Here is a 22,520-nt window from a genome sequence, read left to right as displayed (position 1 = left end):
TATAAGGCCCTCCTCTTAATGGTTTAGCTCTCTGCATACCTAACTACAGTCTTCTACCACCGCTACAATCCATCACGCTCCCTAAGGTCACAAAAACTTTTGGTAGTACCTAGGATAGCACAGTCCACTAAAGGAGGTAGAGCTTTTTCGCATTTGGCTCCCAAACTCTGGAATAGACTCTCGATGAAATGTTCGGGTTCAGACACACTCTCTCTGTTTAAATCTAGATTAAAACACATCTCTTTGGCCAAGCATTCAAATACTGCATTTCATAATCTTTTACTGCAGTTATATCTGATCAAATAAGCATTATTATTCTTTAGCTTGGGTTAAACTAATTAATTTTACATGGCTGGAACAGCAGCTACGCTAATTACAGTATGTCTCTATTTGTTTCTCTGTTTTGCCACGGGACAAGGATTTACACAAGCTCCAGTCTGGATCCAGAACACCTGAGAAGAGATGATGCCAACCCCTCAGAGGACCTCAGATGATGCTAACCCTGAAACAACATACAGAACTACCACATTTTGCTATATAAGTTTGATTGCCCAATTGCTGTTGATAGTGTTAATCGTCTGTTTGTTTCCGTCTTTTATTGATTTTTCTGAACATTTCTGCCATATGCACATAAACTGACAGTCATCACTGATAAGCTACTACTAAATATTGTAGAAAATTAATTGTCTGTAAAGTTGCTTTGCAATGATTTGTATTGTAAAAAGCGCTATACAAATAAACTTGAATTATTTCCACCAGAGAAATGACTTAAGTCGATAGTGTGGTACTATTTTGGGTACACCAAAAATTATATTTAAATACTGCCGTAAAAACTGCTACTAAAGAGCGAATACACGGCTTTAAACTATTTTAATGCACGACATCAAGGCAAGACTGACGCGAAGCTATAGAGCATTCTGCCCGCTTCAGATCAGACAGAGATCAACAATAATCGTACCAACAAAATCTATAATCGTTGCATCCCTAAATGTCATTCATTTATAAAATAGAGCATAGAATATTGCAACATTGAACAAAATACTGTAGAATATTTGGCAGCAGTCTTCCAGTTTTATATATTAATTTCTTCAGTACCCAGTCCAATAGAATCTGGTCCAAAAAGCTGATACTTTGTGGGGGAAGTCGTGGCCTAGTGGTTAGAGAGTTTAACTCCTAACCCTAAGGTTGTGGGTTCGAGTCTCGGGCCAGCAATACCACGACTGAGGTGACCTTGAGCAAGGCACTGAACTGGCTGCCCACTGCTCCGGGTGTGTGTGTGTTCACTGCTGTGTGTGTGCACTGCTGTGTGATGGGTTAAATGCAGAACACTGGAGCATTTGCACAATACTGGTACTTTATTACGAGCTAATTTTTAGATATCTCACTAAGCTAAAACAGGGATAATTTAAACACAAAATTGAACTGAGAGGATTTTCAAACAAGAATGGCGCTTTGATCCACACCTGTCAACAATCCCGTTTTTCCCAGGAGTCTCCCGTATTTCACACCCATCTCCAGCCCCCCTCCCAATTTGTTATTTCTCCCGGGAAACTCCCGTAATTTGTATGGCCCTACCTCGTTATATGAATAATCACATCAATACATTATTCCAAGGTTGTCCAGTTGCCAGATCTTGTATGAAACGCATCCTACTCACACAATGGATACATCATACAATTTTGAACCCGTTTGTGACCTCAACCTGGCAACCTACAGCTCCGTTGCGCAGTAAATATCTGCACAGGTAGACGGGGGGATTTGAATCAAGCGACACTAAAAATGGCATTAGAAAGCTCAGGTGGTGCTACGGCGAAAATTAATAAAAAAAAAAAAAATTCTAAATATAGCTGCAAATATAACATCAGAGGAATTTAATTTCTTATCACGAAGCAGCATCGACAATTCCCACGATTTTTTATAAAGTATGTCGCACTGATTTCAGTATCGGACACGGTGGGAAAAACAACGTAACGCAGCACAATAAATCCCAACGGCACAATCGCGCTGTGGAGGCACAAAGGGGTACACCCGCGATTTCAAACTCACTAAAGGACGGACGGAGGCAGAAACCGTATTACAGAGTGAACGAAGAATATCAATATTGATTGCAAAAAAAAAAAAAAAAACCCTTCCATTTTCTTTTTGCGATCAATTCAATGCTAGTGTGGGAGGCATGCTCCCGGATTCTTTCATAGCTAGAAAATACTTCTCTGGAAAGACTAAAAACAACTTAGCTTCTTAAAGGTAAGTTCATTTGTCAGTGTTTCCTTTTTATGTAATATAAAATTTTGTTATAAAAAAGATAAATAAAAAAAGAAACATGAATAAGTCTCATTATTATCACAATAATTATTATTAATAAATATGTATTATGTATTTACTTATGTGTATTTAACTTGCCTCTGACCCGCCCAAACCCAATGCCCCCGAAGATTCACTGGCTTGTCACAACCCCTCACACCCAAACCGCCCCGCCACCCCGGAGTCTCCCGGATTTCGGTATCCAAATGTTGACAGGTATGCTTTGATCGTTAAAAACCTTTCAATGAGTAACAACAATACAGTGTACTTCATTAGACAATTCAGTGTAAATTAGTTAGAATTATTGTGATGCATTTAAAAAAATACACTACACATGACATGAGTAACATGAAAAAAACACACGATTAATATATTCCAAGAAATGTCTGAATATGCATTAGGTGTTCACAACTCTGGCCCTTAAGGTCCACTGTCCTGCAATTAGGTGTTCACAACTCTGGCCCTTAAGGTCCACTGTCCTGCAGAGTTTAGCTCCAACCCTGATCAAACTCACTTATCTGTATCTCAGCTACTGTGTGATATTGCTATAAACTGATAGTTGAGAATCGTTCTTTTTCATTCAATCTGATCACATCATATACTGCATGGCACAAACTGATTGGCCTCTCCTGATTCTGCAACCAATGAGATTGCTTACTCAGTATTTAAATAGTCTGGTTCAGTGTGCATTATAATGTGATCCTGAAGTTCGCTATCATATTTCCTCTGCAAACTGTCCTCCTCCCCCAGCTCCACCTGTCTAGATCTAGTATTCTACAATCATTTCTACAATCATTTCAACACTGTGCGTGGCAGTATTTCTAGACTGAAGACATCTTAATCTATCCTACAAAAACACTATAAAGGGACAAAGTGATGTCATAGTGATGTCACATCATGTGCTTCCCCATAAAAACTTTTACAGTTCCCTTCTGCATTTATGTCATATAGTCTAGTGAAGCCAAAGAACTAACATGATTATACTAATAATCATCAAACTGATAATTCTGCAGCATTTTTCAGGTAGGATATCTTTAAGTCCATACTGTATATTATTGTTTTGGGCTTGATTGTAAAACAAATACAACTACTTTTATTATTCTTTTGCAGAATCCAGTGATGTTACACAGACACCAGTATTATGGGTTCCACGGGGTGAATCTGCACAAATGAACTGCAGTCATACTATGGGTGCAGGCTATAGCTACATGTACTGGTTTCAACAACGAAAGGGAGAAACAATGAGACTCATTGCTTTCACAATGCTAGGCAGCAAGCCAGACTTTGGTGAATTTTCTGTTGATAAATACTCAGCTGAAAAGACTGTAGCTGATAAAGGGTCTTTCACAGTGAAGAAGCTGCAGCCCGATGACAGTGGTGTGTATTTCTGTGCAGTGAGTAAACACAGTGACACAGACCTACTGTGTGCTGCTGTACAAAAACCTAAAATGTTCATGCTCCCTAAACACAGAACAGGTGCTATGACAGATGTTAATAATGACAATGAAATTTTGCAGTTTGTTTGCAGCGCCGCCATATAATGATTGTGACCACCAGCTTCCAAATTATATAATAAATAAATAAATAAATACCCAAATTAAATAAATAAATAATATCAGTTCATTAATATTATGACAAAATTACCTGGTTGTTACTCCTCCTGCAAGAGTTGATGGAGGTTGCATGATGAAAACAGTTTTAAACAAAGCCATAGCAAAAGCTGTTGCAACACTGAACAACACAATGGTTGAGCCACAATAGAACATGAATCCAGCAGATGGTGCTAAAGGCTAACATTTACAGTATATTACAGGAGAAGTAGCTCACATTTCGTTTCGTTTTTTTGTGCCTCGTAAATTCTCTTTCAGTACAAACATTTTATTTTATTTTATTTTATTAACTTCTCTCCCTGTTTAAACCCATTAACAAAATGAACAGCAGTCTCATGTACTGTTCTTTAACTGGTGACATATCAGTTAGAAACATTGTCATACATTTATAAAATAAAACATAGAATATTTCAACACTAAACAAAATATTGTAGAATATTTGGCAGCAGTCTTCCAGTTTTATATATCCTTCTCTTCAGTGCCCAGTCCAATAGAATCTGGTCAAATTTAAAGCTGATACTTTGTGGATGTAACATTTGCACAACACTGGTACTTAATTACAAGCTAATTTTTAGATATCTCGCTAAGCTAAAACAGGGATAATTAAAACAAAATTGAACTGAGAGGATTTTTAAACAAGAATGGGGCTTTGATCGTTAAAAACCTTTCAATGAGTAACGACAATACAGTGTACTTCATTAGACAATTCAGTGTAAATCAGTTAGAATTATTGTGATGCATTTAAAAAAAATACACTACACATGACATGAGTAGCATGATGTCAACTCCCTTTACACTAATATAGTTCCATTATACTATATGTATAGTTCAGTCATGAAACTCTGGATGGAGCAGAAATCACTTAACATCAGGGGTTCTCAACTCTGGCCCTTGAGGTCCACTTTCCTGCAGAGTTTAGCTCCAACCCTGATCAAACTCACCTATCTGTATCTCAGTTAATCTGATCACATCATATATTGCATGGCACAAACTGATTGGCCTCCCCTGATACTGCAACCAATAAGATTGCTTACTCAACATTTAAATAATATTGTTCAGTGTTCGCTATAATGTGATCCTGAAGTTCACTATCATATTTCTTCTGCAAACTGTCCTCCTCCCCCAGCTCCACCTGTCTAGATCTACTATTCTACTATCATTTCTACAATCATTTTAGTAATGCGCGTGGCAGTATTCTCTACACTGAAGACATTTTTAATCCAACCCACAAAAACACTATAAAGGGACAAAGTGATGTCATAGTGACGTCACATCATGTGCTTCCCCATAAAAAACTTTTACAGTTCCCTTCTGCATTAATGGCATATAGTCTAGTGAAGCCAAAGAACTAACATGATTATACTAATAATCATCAAACTGATAATTCTGCAGCATTTTTCAGGTAGGATATCTTTAAGTCCATACTATATATTATTGTTTTGGACTTGATTGTAAAGCAAATACAACTTATTTTATTATTTTTTTGCAGAATCCAGTGATGTTACACAGACACCAGTATTATGGGTTCAACAGGGTGAATTTGCACAAATGAACTGCAGTCATACTATGGGTGCAGGCTATAACTACATGTATTGGTTTCAACAACGAAAGGGAGAAACAATGAGACTCATTGCCTCCATTATAACAGGCAGCAATCCAGATTTTGGTGAATTTTCTGATGATAAATACTCAGCTGAAAAGACTGTAGCTGATAAAGGGTCTTTCACAGTGAAGAAGCTGCAGCCCGATGACAGTGGTGTGTATTTCTGTGCAGTGAGTGAGCACAGTGACGCATACCTATTGTGCTGCTGTACAAAAACCTTAACTTCCTTAATGACTTGTGGTGCATAAAAATATATTTTTTAATCTAAAGTGACATTTTTTTAACAGACATTTCTTCTCATGCAGTCTGTATTTATGACATTTTGTAATCTAGACAGAGAACTAATATGATAACAATAATATTCTTTAAATTGACAATACTGCAACGTAGTATGTTGCATGCAAACAGCCTTCAAATAATCTTCAAAAAACATGAATCAATCAATCAATAAGTATTGGAACAGTAAAAACAAAATTGTTCTGTTTGCTGTGGAGTCAAGGAATCTGTAAATATGATTAAAAGATGAATATGAGACAAAAACTACAGAATGTCACATTTTATTATTGGGTGATTCAACACAAAGATGTTTTTACCAGCTAAGAAGATCAGCACTTTTAGAGTTTCATCTCCCTATCTGATGTGAGCATAAGTATTGGAACATTTGCCTCACAGGTCTTTCTAAGTGTTCAGCTGTGACCTGTTGCATTAATGTGTCTCATCAGTTCTATCCATTGCTTCTGCATTCTAAGTCTTGCATTCTATGATGACACACACAGACCAGGATGAAGATGAGGAAGCCTACTCTGAAAGAAAAGCAAGCAATTTGGATGCTAAAAGAAAATAGGAAGTCAATTAGAACTATAGGAAAAACAAAGGGCATGGAGAAATTAAGAGTTTGGAAACTTCTGGCAACATCAGCAACCAACGACGACCTGATCGGCTGAGAAAAAACAACAGTAATTGAGGACAGACAAATCAAAGCTGTGAAAATGAACCCTAAAATACATGTCTGTAAAATCACCAACAACCTCCAGAAAGCTGGGGTGATGCTCTGTCAAACTACAGTCCTCAGGAGAATTTGACACAGAATTACAGAAGCTACACAGCAAGATACAAACCTCTGATCAGTACCAAAAAAATAGAAAGGCAAGATTCTTCGTAAGATGTAAGCCAGTAGAGTTTTGGAACTGAGTTGATGGACTGATGAGACAAAGATTAACCTTTATTTAAGTGACTGGAAAGCAAAAGTGTGGAGAAAAAAGGGAAATGCAAATGATCCTAGCATACAACCTCATCTGTAAAGCTTGGTGGAGGTGGTGTCATGAACAGGACCTCTTCATTTTAATGATGACTTAATGTATGATGGCAGTAGCAGAATGAATTTGGAAGGGTACAAAATCATCTTGGCTACCAATATTCAAGAAAATGCCACCAAACTCTTTTATCAGGGCAAAGAAATGTAAAGTCTTAGATTGCCCAAATCAATCTCCAGATTTAAATCCGATTGAACATTAATTTCACCAGCTGAAGAGGAGACTAAAGACAGAAACTCCCCAAAACAAATTGGAATTGGCTGCATTAAAGGCTGGGGAAAAGCATTTCAAAGCATAAGACCAAGAGTCTGGTGATGTCTATGGGTTGCAGACTCACTGCTTTGATTGCATGCAAGGGGTCTGCAACTAAATATTAGCTTTTAATCTTTTACATCTGCCTTAAATTCAACTCTTCCGATACTTATGCTCACATCAAATAATGGGATGAACTCTAAAAGTGCTTTCCTTTTTATTGGGTAAAACATGTATGTGTCGAAAAGACCTAATAATAAAATGTGACAATCTGTAGTTTTGTCGCATATTCATCTTTTAATCATATTGGCAAATGTCTTGACTCCACAGCAGAGAAAGCAATTTTGTTTTTACTGACTTATGGAGGGCACTATATATATATAAGATATATATATATATATATATATATATATATATATATATATTCATTTGCTGGATGCTTTTATATATATGAGAATAATTTATATAACATGTAATCATGCATAACAACCATGAAAGATTATCTGAAATATCAGTCACTCATTACTGTCATACATTCGAACCGCAATAAGGCAAGAATCCAGCAGATGGCACTATAATATAACATTGCAGGTATATGAGCGTGGAGGCGGATCACAGACCTCAGATTTCTCGAACATCTAAGAAGCTTTAAAGGAGACGTTGTGTCACGTAATTTTTTTTTTTTTTTTTTTTTTTTTTAACCTTATGGATCCAGTTCTATCCAGTCTTAACCACTATTCCTCTGCAGGCCATTGATAAAAATAATGTCTTGTGTCCTGTTTAGTTCTTACCTAGTGACGTATTATGGATTACAAATATTATTATATATTTAAGATTATTACTTATAGTGCTTATGGTGTTCAGACATCAACATTAGCTTTTAATCTAACATAACCAAAGAAACATGAAGTTGAAAGCACCCACCATGCAAAGGGCTCTGAATGTTCTGTTGAGGATAAGCAGTAGGCCGTAGGCTAGATGCAACGTCTGATCGATTGATTGATTGATTTCCTTGTGTATTTATTTAGCAGTTAGTAGGCTACAAGAAATCTTTTGTCACACCTAGTAAGAATATTTGCAAATTAGGCAACTTACTCATGATCTAACTAGTACACTTAACAGAACAACTAATATATACTACTGTTGCTAATATATAGTGACAAATATATATTACACATGCTTTTGTGTGCTGTAACACAATTCTGAAATATAAAGTCAGTGGCTTCATGTTAAAATGGAATGTGCTAATAAATTTTGAATTTTAGAAAAAGATTTAATTGGATGAGGTAAAAGTGGATGCATCAGGACATATATCATTAGTTGTAGTTGCTTAATGCACCATCACACAATATAATGCAGTTTTTCACTCCAGATAAATGTTTATGACTAACGAGGCAATTTCTGTCAATGAATTAACAAGCATATATTTCCGTTTAGGAAAATACAGTTACTACTTTATATTATTTTCATAACAGAGAGCCAATCAAACAAACTACTAGTTTAATATATAGAAAAGCCCTGCAATGTCACAAAATAAGGGTGTTGTTGCTCAGACCACAGAAAATGGCCATTAAGATGGATGCATCCTTTTACATAAGTATGCCATCAATTCAGTCTTATTCTAAATTCACCTTGTTTATATGGAAGCAAAGTGAACAAATAACACTTAGCCTAACTTAATGAGTTTCAGTGAACTTCTTTTTCTTTGTAAGCACATCCAAGTGATTTACTGTATAGTACACTTTATGAACATTCCCCACAACCAACCTGTTATATAATATCTTTGTCAAGTCCTGATAACTGATGGATTTCCTCCTGTGAGGTGAAAACCAACAACCATTCGGTTACCAACCTAGGTATTTTTCCACTAAGCTACACCACCCAACCCCACCTCTAGAGGCACACCATGATTATTTAAGCCTCATGACTTTGCTGAGTTCAGCTATTCATGATGCAGTTGTGTTTTGCTATCTTGTTTGTATCATTACAATGGCCTGAAACTATGTGTAAGCTGCTGATTTGCTCATAACAAGCTTTACAAAGTTTTAAGTCTTAAATTACTCATTCCATTTCTTTTTATCTCAGGTCTTCAGGTAAACCAAAACCCTTTAATGCTTATTCTTCAACGAGGGGAACCACTGAAGGTTGTCTGCTCCATCACAGGCACTAATAACCCAGACCTGTACTGGTACCGTTGGACCCCGACAGATGGTTTCAAGCTGATGTTCAGTTCTTTCAGTGCAGGAAGTGTGGATCCAGCAAGCGTGGGGGATTTTTCATCTAACAGACCAGGGCTTCTTCAAATAGTGCTGGAGTCCAATAGTGTAACCGATGTTGGTTCTGTTGTTTGGTTCTGTGCAGCCAGTCCCCACAGTATGACAGACTACAATAAAAGCTGTACAAAAACCCTCAGGGATGAAAACTGCTTTTCAAGTTCATTTGAAGGCTATTGTTTAATTTGAGGCTCTGTCTCAAATTGCTTTGTTTGGAAGAGATGTCATAATAATTATCCAAAAAAAAAAAAAAAAAAAGTCTACAGTAAAATTTAACCCTTGTGTTGAGTTGACTTTACTGTCCCAGAAACCCCAAAGACATATGTGTAAAAATAATAATCAATTCAAAATGAACCTTTTATTTTCTCTTCAAATTATTTTAATATGTTCCCCTGGCCTAATCAAAACCCGTGTGAATTCTTTTATTGAAGTTTTAACCCTCTCTTTTATCACAATGTAGAATATCATTTACTGGAAAAACCAACAGCATTTTAATGTGCTTCAGATTACTCAGAGTGAGCAACTGATTCATGAGGAATGAGTTCAACATGTTCCAGAAAAACAGTGCAGATGTGGGGGTGTATGGTGCAGACTGTTGATAGATTAACCTGCAAACATGCTTCTCGAATGAATCACCAGTTTCTGCACCAGTTTCCAACAGCTCTTTTTTGGTTTTCATTGCATTTGTCTGTAGACGTGTATGAGCTTTGAGGCTTGTGTGCAGCAGCAGGTGTGTAAAAGATGCAGGATGAAGCACGAACGTTCTCGAGAACATTCTGACCACATCCTCCCCAACACCTCCAAACTGCTTTGCAAAGAAATGACACCACATCCTGCTTTCAGCTACAGCAGTACAGCTCTTAATGTCATCTACGTATAAACCATTCAAAGTAGAACATTTCTTCTGGATTTTATTCACATTTTCAAGTTGAAAAGAAACAAATTTGATTATTTATTTATTTCAGAAGAAATATGTATTTACAAAATCAAGATGTTGCTGTTATTTTCAGTTCGCATTTTTCTTATTATTTTATGTGCATTGTTCCAGGAATTTTAGAAAAGCTTTAGAACTCATTATGAGAGAGGCCACATATGCAGTCTATTTTTCTTATTGCAATGGAAGATTCTTACGTAAATTAGATAACAACCCACACTTTCCATAAGTGCAGATCTTCCACTGGAAAAAAAAAAGACAAAAACAAAAAACATATGCAAATATCCTCTGTTTCTCATAAAACAAAGGCCTCAGAATTTCGTAAATGCAGAATGTTTTAGTCATAGCACAAAACAGAATACAAAACTGTTTACATCGCATGTTACTTAATCAGTTTCTTGTTGTTAGTTATTCATTCTTATCCAGTCACTATCTACTTTAAACTTTCATGCTTAAAAAAGAAGAAAATAAAAACATAATTGCATGTGTGATTTGATGTTATACACAAATAAAAAAAATGTAGGAAATACACAGACATATTACACATTTGTAAATAAAAAGAAAGTCACTTCTGGCAGTCTCAGTCCTCTGGTAATTGTTTCTTCTTTGCTGAAAACTGAAGGGTAATAAATTCATATCATTTTATGGGGTCCCGTGCATCAATCCATCCATCTATCTATATTTATGCCTATATATTCATATACTGTTTATGCATATTTGATGTGTGATTTGTGTCTTATAGTTATCAGGAATTACCTTGTATTTGCACACCACACCAGCCACAATCAGTGCATACAGCAGGCTTTTGCTGAGGAATAGGATGTAGCCAAAGCCAAGCAGTTTCAATCCTTTTGGCTTCACTAAAAGCACCAACAACAAACATATATGAAACAGTATTTGGCCAATTATAATAAACACTATCAACTCTCACTGCAGCATATAAATGTGTGTGTGTGTGTGTGTGTGTGTGTGTGTGTGTGTGTGTGTTTTATCCAGCTTAATGGTGCATTTTCACCTTTTTGACCATTTATGGTGTTTGTAACATTGACATAAGCCTTTCCGTTGAAGAAATGGACAGTGCAGGTGAAGTTATTTTTGGGATCTATCCAGTCCATGTCATCAATTTTCATTCTGCTGCTGATATGGTACATTAATGTGGTCTTGTTCTGTTGGGGTGAGGTGTCAGTTGATACCCTGTCCTGTCTCTCTTCGCCATTCACTTTCCAGGACACACTCACATGATCGGGATAAAAGCCTGTGGCTACACACACTAAAGTTGACCATTTATCAGTCTTATTCTGGGAACATAATTCTTTTGGAGAAGGTGGTAGGATCTTGACTTTAGGTAGAGTGATGTCTGCAGCTTGAGAATGAAAGCGGAAAATTAGGAAGATTAATTTGCAACAATTACAATGTAATTACTCTTGTAATTATTACATGCATCAATGAAATGCTTGATTTTGATTGGTCATTCAGAGCAAAGGCTGGTGAATTTATTTATTTATACAATGATTTTTTTTTTACTGTATGCGGATGGAATACTGTATCCATCCAAAGAAATGCACACAACAATTTATATAAAGTTGCTTTGCTTAAATATACATTTAATGTTGAGATGCTTTGGTTTGTATGAAGTTTCAAATCGTTGTTATGCTTTTAACATGTCACTTATTTTAAATACCTCTATTTTTACATTCATGTATGAACAATTTATTACTTCTTAAATGCTCCCTTATCATCTCTTTGAAAATAGGGAATGAGCATATTATTATTAATTAATATTTACTGAATAAATAAAAAATGTATCCATTAACGAATAAATAAACATTCTGCATGGGAAAAAAAAATTGTTCATTTGTATTTTAGTGGTCTGTGTACTTTTTGTTTTCTGTAACCAATCCTTTTTTCCATTTCCATGACAATATGACCCATTTTACTGCATTTCACAAATCATGCAAGTACATTTATTGAATGATCTCTACTAGTACAATTTAAGAGTTTTAAAATTCTGACTTACCCAGAACCGTCAGTTTGGTCCCTTCTCCAAATTCTAGTTTTGCGTAGCTAGTACACGATGATTTATCTCATTACCTAAACCTCAACAACTAACAGCTAATAATGGGCAACGGTACACTGTTTTTGGGGGCCCCTTTTCAGTTTGAGACCGTGAAAGCCATGGCCTCCCAGCTGTTACCCAGAGAGGCCTCTTTTGAGCAGCAGGTATTGTAGGATTTTTTTGTGCATTTAAATGTGCATTATGATTTTAACAGTAATTAAAACTAATAAAAAGATAGATATACACAGTGGCCCCAAGAACAGTCAAAACACTGTAAAATAGGATAATAAAATATCAAACCAAATACCATATGCAGAGGTTTTCTAAGAACTAACCTCACTACTCGTATCATTTCCGCAATTAATATTAAACAACTAGACAGCCAATAAGTGTAGGTAATCATTAACTATGTACTTATATTTAGCAATTAAAAAGTGGTCAAATGCATGGTATTTTAATTTTACATGACGTATTGTTTAAATCACATTATAAACAAAATATGCCAGAGGAGGTATTTTTGGGAGAAAGAACTGTTCAGATGCAGTTCTGCAGCATTCAGTAACTCATAAAAAATGTACAGTAGATTGTTTTTTTAGAAAGTGGTGGGAGCCTAAAATGCTAATAAATAATAATTTACATATTTGATAAGATTTTTTATTGCTTTCATGTTTAAAAAAGTAAAAAGTTATTTATTCCCAGTTACAATGTTTTAGCGACCAGTAAAAGTGTGTATGCACTAGGAGGCCTATATAAAGACCACATAGGCTACAGAATATAATCAACCAGTTACACCATTGTTACCATGTTGTTACTTAATTGAAAGCAATTGGGAGATCATTGTCAGTCCTATGAACGTTATTGGCTACAAATTGTCTTTTCCTTTAAAGCATTTTGCAGATGTTTTTATTCGATGCAATTCAAGGCGTACAATTCATTTATGCTCCCTGAGAATGAAACCTTTAACAGCAAGTGCCATGTACTCTACCAAATGGTCTACAGCAAAAATAAAAGCTATCAAACTAGCTATTAGTCTTGAATTGGTGAACAATATGCCTATAAAATAAGTGAGAATTTTCTTTGTTGGTAATATGCATTTATTTATGAATAATTAACAAAAAAATACAGTAAATCTTAATATGAAAAACAATGAGTTATATTTAGCTCTGTTAAGTCTGTTTTACTAGTAGTATGTTATCGAATTGTAACTATGTACAATAGCAAGGAAATAAGCAAAAGAAAAAAATATATATATATTATCAAAAAAAGATTTTATGATTAATCTGATCTGAAGTACCTGCAGGTTTTCACTGGGATATACACTCAGAAAAGAACAGAAAGAGAACAAATAAAATGAAAAAATATAGAAAGAATCTTCAGTTATATAATCAGCATCTCTTCTGGATGGAGTCAATGGATTGAGTTTTCTTGATAACTCTGTCAATCCAGGATTGTTCAGTTCATTCTCTTTCCAGATGAACCCTGTAACAAATACCACATGAACATTGAGACATTCAGAAAAATCAGTCATACTAACACGTGACGTTGTTAATATTCTTCCAGCACTTCTGTTTGAAATTATACATTATAAATTACAAGTTTATCATCCTTACCTTTCTCATTACATACACTAAGACGACAAGACCATACAGTCCACTCTTAGCGATGAACACACTGTATGCCAATTTCATCCACTGTGCAGATTTTACATAGTCTTCTGGATATTAAAAGACCAAATCATAACATATTATTCAGCATGACATTAATGATAAACTTTTGACCTCTGACCCTAATTCATCTTTTGCAGATAGACATCCAAAAAGAAAAGAGCAAACTCTTACCTGGCTCATATTCACTCCCTGTAATTAGAAAAGAATTGATTAAAGACCCAAATATTAAAATATAAAAATGATTTGAAGCATTCATTGCAAAATGCATTTTATTCACAGATAGTACTTTCTTTTATTTCTTTCAATTTATGTCTAATGAAATACCTTCAATTCCATTTATTTCATCGGTATTGTCAGAGATATCATGTGTTCCATTGTAGAAGTTCACTGTACATCTGTATTTGTTTTTTGGTTTGAATTCTTTTTTAGAGACTTTAAGTCTGCTGGTCATGCTGAACAATTTTGTTGTTTTGTCTTGGGTGGCATAAGGGTCTGTTGCTACATTCTCTTTTATTTCTTTGTCTCCAAGGGTCCATGTTATGCTCACATGGTCTGGGTAGAATTTTTCAGCCACACATACAAGAGTGATTGTTTTCTTACACCTCGTCTCAATTCCAGAGGGTTTAAGGATTTCTACTTCTGGTTCTTTTACATCACGCTCTGTAAAACAATATTGTACATTATAAGCATATGTAACAAAATATTAGTATAGACATAGTATATACATGAACAATTTTGGAAACCATTTTTCCCATGACATTTTAGTCTGCTGAAACGTAAACTAAAGAATTTTGCAGTTTTATGGTGATGATGATGATCATTGTTATACATGTTATTGTTATTATTATTATTACTGTTACTATTATTATTATTGTTTTTGCTTTTGTTATAAAAGTAATTGCACAATTACACAATACTGGTTATAACCCCATTACACAATACACAATTCCTACTAAAAAGCAGTTGCTTCTTCAACAGGAAAACCACAGACAGCTAATGTAGTGTAGCTAATGTATCTGTTCTTGTCGCTTTACAGTTGATAGTACTTGATAGAGTATAAAGTATATCAGCAGTATTACATGCTTTTAAAAACACTGATTCATATAGTGCACATCAACAAGAGTTGCTAAAAATCAGCTGGTAGCAAAATTCAGAACTAGAAGCTGGTGTTTCACACATTATACATCACCTATATATTCAGTTAATATATACTCCTAATTTGTTGCTTAATAATAGTTAGCTGTTATGTTTAGGAATGGGGTAGAATTAAGAGATCTAAAATATGGTCATGCAGAATAAGACATTAATATGTAATTTATAAGCACTGATAAACAGCCAATATGCTAGAAATATGCATGCTAATAAGCAACTAGTTAATAGTAAGAATTGGTCCCTAAACTCAAGTGTTATCAAAAAAACATTATTTTCTTTCTTACCCAGAACAGTAAGTTTGGTCCCATTGCCAAAGTATGCAGGTCTGTTGTTCACACTGCTCAACGGCTACAGTAAAACTCTTCCTATCACTTTAACCTGATTAAATTCTACAGTCTATGAATATGATACTTAGCATACAAATAAAAAATAAAAAATGCTATAGACCTTTGACATTTGAGTGACATCTTCATGAGTGTCATATTCATGCATATTCATTGCTTTTCAATAAAATATATAATGAATTTATAAGTTTTCAGAAAAAACAACAAGCTTACATATCACCATATCAAATATTATGCTGACTGTTATCTAAACCTGGCACTTCAAACTCAGACCTCAAAACTCAGCACTGTTTTTAGCACAGAATGTTCTCAGAAGTAGAACTGTGACAGTGTTTTTACACTTATGCCAGTGTGTCTGACTAATCCATACACCATTCACTTATTACAGTTTGGATTTAGCTGAAATTGTGAATTTCAGTATAAAAGGACTTTGTCACAATTTTACCCACAGATTCATAGAACTTGCAAACTGATCAAATACCAAAAACACAAGCAAACAAATATTCTTACCTAAAACTGTAAGTTTGGTGCCATTGCCAAAGTATGCAGGATCACCATAGTTCACACTGATTCTAAGCTACAGTTAAAACCTCATATAGAGTGGAGATCATGAAAACATTATCCTATTATATTTAACTCTAGTTCTTCTAATTGACACCATCATTTTAGATATACTGTTTATATTATACTATATCAAAATCATTCAAGCTCTTATAGAGAAGCATGCTCCATTTACTCACCTAAAATTGTCAGTTTAGTTCCATTGCCAAAGTATGCTGGGTTGGCATTGTTCACACTGATTTTATGCTACAGTTAAAACCTCTATAATGCAGATGCATGTGAATATTGCCACTTATCCAACTATTCATATATTCTTAAAGATGAATTAGCTAGTCCAATCATCAATCATTTTAGATGACCTAATAAAATCCTTTAAAATGATTAAATATCAGATTGCTCGATTTACTCACCTAGAACTGTTAGTTTAGTGCCATTGCCAAAGTATGCAGGCTGCGATTGTTCACAATGATTCTAAGCTACAATTAAAACCTCAGCCACACTGGAGATCATTGCCACTAATTCCACTTTATCTAACTTCATTTTTAAAGACTGCACATATTTTCAGTGCTTCTGATTCATGAGAACACCATTTGCAGATATCCTATTAAAATATTAGGTTATGAATATCAAACATAATGCTTATATTACTCACCTAGAACTGTTAGTTTGGTGCCATTGCCAAAGTATGCAGGATTGAGATTGTTCACGCTGATTCTGAGCTACAGTTAAAACCTCAAATATACTGCAGAGCATGTGAACATTGCCACTTATTCCAATATATCTGGTTACATTTCTGAAGTCTAGACCTATTCCACAATCTTAAATATTTTATAATTACTCACCTAGAACTGTAAGTTTAGTGCCATTGCCAAAGTATGCAGGATATCCAGAGGTCACACTGATCCTAAGCTACAGTTAAAACCTCAGCTACAGCTGGATTCATTTGAATAGTGCCACTCGTCCCATTATATCTAACCTCATTTTTAAGACATAATCAGATTGCCGAGAACTGCCAGTTCATCCAATACCAATTCAACAATTTTAGATAGCACATAGCAATTTTAGTTTTGTTAATGACCTCCAATGTTATCAATGCCAATCACTGAAATAACATGAAAAGTTAAATTTTTCTTACCTAAGACAGTTAACTTTGTTCCATTGCCGAAATAAGCCTGACCATAACCAGAGTCACAGCATGCATGTGCTCTAACAAATTTACCCAAGACACCAAATGCTAAAGCCCTAGTATATTTTTTACTTGAATGCCCTGTGAACATCACCAAATTATCTACTAAAGAACAATTAGTAGTGAGTAGTAATTAACCATATAGATATACAAAAAGCAATATAATTTTGAAAACTGTCAAAAAAAAAAAAAATAATAATAGACCTGACCTTTTAGACCTGAACATCAAATAAACAGGATGTGTCCTAAATTTCCTAGTAAGTTCAGAAATATTATGCAAATTACTCACCTAGGACTGTAAGTTTAGTGCCGGTACCAAAGTGTGCTTCACTAGCCAAGTTCACACTGATTCTGTGCAACAGTTAATACTGTACCTCAAAATAATAAAGTATTCTACTTCCCTCAGTACATCTAACTTCATTTCAAAGAATGCTTATTTCAAGATTACTAAGAAGTATTCCATTTCAAGTATTTTCAACTGAATATTATTTAAGATATCATAGAGCAACATTAATTTTTTATTAACTTCAGTTTGTCATAAGTGCACTGCACCTTGTCTAGCATAAAGATGTCAATGGCAATCAATGAAATAGCATGCACATTTTTGAATATTCTTACCCAGAACAGTGAGCTTTGTCCCATTGCCGAAATAAGCTGGATAACTACCACCAGAGTCACAGCACACATGTGCACTAACAAATTCACTCAGGATGCCAAATTCAAGTCCCTGTTTTTTTTTACTTAAATGTCCAATGAATGCTGCTGAACTATATCCAATTAATTTACTTAGATTACTTATGGCAAGTGTACTTATATACTGTAACACAAAGACATCATAACTTAGAAGATCTGTTGCATATTACAGTTAATAATTAACAGGACCTCTACATATCTACATTTCTGTATATCCTGCTAAGGTTTTACATAAGACACAGAATACTCAAATTACTCACCTAGAACTGTAAGTTTAGTGCCATTGCCAAAGTATGCAGGATTGCCAGTGTTCACATTGATACTAAGCTACAGTCAAAACCTCAGCTACAATCGAGATCATCGAGACTTTGCCACTTGTTATCTGACATAATTATAAAAATCAGATTTTTCTTACCTAGGACAGTTAACTTTGTTCCATTGCCGAAATAAGCCTGAGCAACACCAGAGTCACAGCATGCATGTGCTCCACAAATTTACCCAAGACACCAAATGCTAAAAACTAAGTATAGGATTCTACTTGATTGCCATGTAAATATCATAAAATAATCTACTATAGAGCAATTATTTTTAGTACAAAGAGTAGTAATTTACCATATAGTGATTTATACATCAGAGAGCTATACAAAAAAAGTAATATCATATCATATCTAACCTTATATTAGACCTGAACATCAAATAAGCAGGATGTGTTGTTCCTAAATATCCTAGTAAGTTTAGAAATATTATTCAAATTACTCACCTAGGACTGTAAGTTTAGTTCCATTACCAAAGTGTGCTGCACTACCCATGGTCACACTGATTCTATGCAACAGTTAATACCTCAGATAATCAAAATCATAAATGATTCGTCTAACTTTAGAACTTTTTAAAGAATGATTATCTCAAGATTACTGAGTATTCCAATTCAGTTCATTTCAATTTGATACATTGCATTTATCAACATTTAAGTTCTTACTAACTTCCATTTGACATAATTCAGCGCATTTTGATTTACTGTCTAGCATAGGCATGTCTATGGCAATCAATGAAATAGAATGAACATTTTTGTACAGTCTTACCCAAAACGGTTATCTTTGTTCCATTGCCGAAGTAAGCTGGATAAGTACCAGAGCACAGCATACATGTGCACTGACAAATTCACTCATGGTGCCAAATCCAAGGCATTTTTTTTTAAGTTAACTGTCCCATGATTGCTGCTTGATTATATTGATCTAATTTACTTAGAGTGCTCATTTGAGTCATTTCATAAATATAAAACACGAACAGCATAATTTAGAAGGTTGCATATTAAAATCAATAAATAATTTTAATAATAGCTACATTTCTGCAGTATTCAGATTTACATATCATAAATAATACTCAAATTACTCACCTAGAACTGTTAGTTTAGTGCCATTGCCAAAGTATGCAACACTGCCAGCATTCACACTGATACTAGGCTACAGTTAAAACCTCAGCTATAGTCAAGATCATGTAGACTTTCTCACTCATATTATCTGACATAATTAAAAAATATATATAGAGAGAGAGATTTTTCTTACCTAGTACAGTTAACTTTGTTCCATTGCCAAAATAAGCCTGAGAAGCACTAGAGTCACAGTGCACGTGCACTAACAAATTTACTCAAGACAGCAAATGCTAAAGTCTTTAAAGCTTGGGTCATGCACATAGAATATTATTTTGAAAACCTATTTCCTTAGGTCTAAATATCAACATACTCAATTTACTCACCTAGAACTGTAAGTTTTGTGCCATTTCCAAAGTATGCTGGGTCGTAGGATCACACTGATTTTTATGCTACAGATGAAACCTCCTCAAGATCTTTCCAACATATTTAACTGTTTTTCTTTTTAGTAACTTAGGGAACACAAACACTATAACAACTGACAATCAAATCCCTAAGCATGCTGTCTAACACTAAGAAGTGTTCAGAAGAATCAGAAAACATCTTTTCTTTGTTGAACTACTAGGCATACATTACGAAATAATAATAGCATGTTCTAATATTTTTCAACATATTTGCAAAGGTCAGCTTAGTAATATAACTTTGTTTTATGTCTTACCAAGAACTATTAACTTTGTTCCATTGCCGAAGAAAGCTTGACCCCCACCAGAGTCACAGCATACATGGGTACTAATAAAATTACTCTGCCTTTATGGACTTAAGTCTTGCAGTTTGTCTAAACATCGAGGCTTGAGAAATGTTTAACCATTTAATTTATGCTGAGGAAGATGATTTTTATACTTTTATGCATCATTATACTTATTTTACAAACAATAAGATTATTTTCTAAATCCGAATGTCAAATGATATCAGTGAATTTCAAAATTTTTCATTGTTTTCTGGCTATGATGCAGAAGGCTATGCGAAATAAAGTCAAAATATTTCTTACCTAGTACTGTGAGTTTGGTGCCATTGCCAAAGTATGCAGGGTTGTAGTTGTTCACACTGATTCTACGCTACAGACAAAACTTCCTCTACTCTTAATACCATCTACATACCATCACTAATTCCACAATACAAACAAATACTTTTCAAATGAAATAAAGTGTTTTGAGTCACGAAGAACCCTCAGAGTGCATTAACTTGACCAGATTTGACCAGTGTTGACTTGAATAAATGTAATCAGCAATTTTGATTAGAAGCCTCATTTTTGATTAAAAGCATTGCCATTTAAACAATATGAAATGTGTTTCTTACCAAGTACAGTTAATTTCGTTCCTTCACCAAAATGAGCCTGAGCAGTAGTTGACACAGCACACATATGCACTAATAAAATGTCTAGGATGTCTGGATACTGATCAATGGCTGGCTTATTTCCAAAAGAATTATCCACAAACTTCAGCACCTAATAATATTTATCCAACAAATTCAGTCCAAAAGGTCTCACCTGTCACTGTAAGTTTAGTCCCACTGCCAAAGTATGCAGAACTGTACTGATTACACTGATGCATAACGACTGTAAAAAACTAAAGGCTTTCTACAAACTACATCTAAACCACACTGGCTATAATAAAGTTATCATGCTAAAAAGAAAAAAATTACCAACACACTGGTTAACAATATTTTGCAAATCTTGGATGGTGTAGAATTTGAATTTCAGCAGGAAAGCAGTCATAAGACATAATAAAGATATTACTTTGCCAAGCATTTTTGATGCTCATTCCACTTAATATTTGTTGAAGATTTATAATAATAATCGTTGCTTTTCTTACCTAAAACAGTAAGTTTGGTGCCGTTTCCAAAATTCCAAAAATATGCTGGCGTGTTTGAGCACAGAGTATCACGACAATATCACAAACTTCAGTCTCACAAAAACATAATCAAATATATTATGCATTTCCCATTGGTAATTGAATGTAGCAAATACATTATTTGCATTTTATTAGTCTTTTACGTTTGCAAAAATAGTTCTTACCTAGAACAGTCAGTTTTGTCCCTTCACCAAAAATAGCCTGGCTGCTTCCAAAACACAGCATGCAGGCTCACTAATAAAATTACTTGAACTTCATTACCCTTACATTTAACTAATTCTACACAGTTTTTTTTTTTTTTTTGTTCTTTGATATAGTCACATTCGCTAATGTCTCAAATGACACATTTTATGTTTTCAGTCATGTTGCTTTAAATTATCAACTCATACTATTGTTGCACAGTATATTCGTAAATCGTTTCCAACTGAAGTTGAAGTAGTACTTACCAAGAAATCTGTTAATTTGGTGCCGTTACCGAAATAGGCTTGATAATTGGCACAGCATACGACTGTCATATCAAAAAGGGACTCAAATGGAATACTGAAATTGCACTGTATTTTTGATAGCATTTCAGCATTGTCTAACCTTTATGCACAATCATCAGCCCACTTGAGCTCAACAAATATTTTGTTATTGTCTGATTATCCCATGTAGGCCTACATATTAGTATAGTTAAAAGTGTTTCTTACCTAAAACTGTTAATTTTGTTCCATCTCCAAAGTGTGCCTGATAAGCATGTCACAGTGTGATGGTGTGCACAAATTTACAACACAAGCTATGGTACAAATTATTTGATTTGGAGGCACCTTCCATACTGCTGTCATAATTTAGTCAAAACAGAGTATGAAAGATATAGGCCAGACAATATGCGCATTGGTCAGTAGTCCCATTTATACATTAAAGTATAATTGCCTAAAACAAACTTACCTAAAACTGTCAGTTTTGTTCCATTTCCAAAGTATGCTTGCAAGCCAGAGGCACAATGTTTCAGAGTACTCCGAAATTTGCTTTAGAATTCTATTTTTTCCCATGATCATATAAAAGTCTGTTAATTCCATAATAGTTGTCCCCCAGGAGGATGTTCGATGTAAAAGCATGTAAATCCAAAATATACACTGATTTGCTACAAGGTAAATGATGAAATTATCCAGGCAAGTCCAACCTCAAGTATCCACATGTATTTACCGCTGATAAAATGTGTTCAAATTCATAAAAATATGGTAATTACTCAAAATACTGATAACACTTCTCTCCTAGATATCTATAATATTTAATATTAAAATCCATTAGTAATGTTTG

General features: G+C 34.5%; 1 protein-coding gene, 1 long non-coding RNA gene and 1 gene segment (V, D, J or C); 1 reads left to right on the top strand and 2 right to left on the bottom strand.

Moving 5' to 3' along the window:
* The first annotated feature begins 5,230 nt into the window (after nucleotides 1–5,230).
* LOC122148195 lies at nucleotides 5,231–5,689 on the top strand. The gene is made up of 2 exons (XR_006162173.1): nucleotides 5,231–5,313; nucleotides 5,401–5,689. It is a non-coding gene; the product is annotated as an uncharacterized LOC122148195 (long non-coding RNA).
* Nucleotides 5,690–10,247: 4,558 nt separating this feature from the next.
* On the bottom strand, nucleotides 10,248–11,701 carry LOC122148194 (the record flags this gene model as incomplete). The annotated part of the segment is given in 3 exon segments: nucleotides 10,248–10,902; nucleotides 11,043–11,146; nucleotides 11,302–11,701. Coding segments are annotated over 3 exon segments (540 nt in total), but the record flags the coding sequence as incomplete, so codon positions are not given.
* A 1,317-nt stretch (nucleotides 11,702–13,018) lies between these two features.
* LOC122148193 (T cell receptor beta chain MC.7.G5-like) lies at nucleotides 13,019–21,510 on the bottom strand. Of its 4 annotated transcripts, none has more exons than XM_042774344.1 (5): nucleotides 21,386–21,510; nucleotides 14,334–14,669; nucleotides 14,181–14,198; nucleotides 13,953–14,056; nucleotides 13,019–13,821 (listed from the first exon to the last, which is right to left on the bottom strand). In XM_042774344.1, the coding sequence occupies exons 1-5, from the start codon at nucleotides 21,444–21,446 to the stop codon at nucleotides 13,795–13,797; spliced, it is 546 nt and encodes a 181-aa protein (XP_042630278.1). In that variant the 5' UTR covers nucleotides 21,447–21,510; the 3' UTR covers nucleotides 13,019–13,794. The 4 variants fall into 4 exon arrangements, with proteins under 4 accessions (XP_042630278.1, XP_042630277.1, XP_042630279.1 ...); XM_042774343.1 differs by lacking the exon at nucleotides 21,386–21,510 and adding an exon at nucleotides 19,025–19,293; XM_042774345.1 differs by lacking the exon at nucleotides 21,386–21,510 and adding an exon at nucleotides 18,706–18,998.
* Between the last annotated feature and the right edge of the window lie 1,010 nt (nucleotides 21,511–22,520).

The sequence above is a fragment of the Cyprinus carpio genome, chromosome A17 (assembly GCF_018340385.1).
Source record: "Cyprinus carpio isolate SPL01 chromosome A17, ASM1834038v1, whole genome shotgun sequence".
NCBI classification, from domain to species: domain Eukaryota; kingdom Metazoa; phylum Chordata; class Actinopteri; order Cypriniformes; family Cyprinidae; genus Cyprinus; species Cyprinus carpio.
This window is presented reverse-complemented; position numbering and strand designations above follow the sequence as displayed.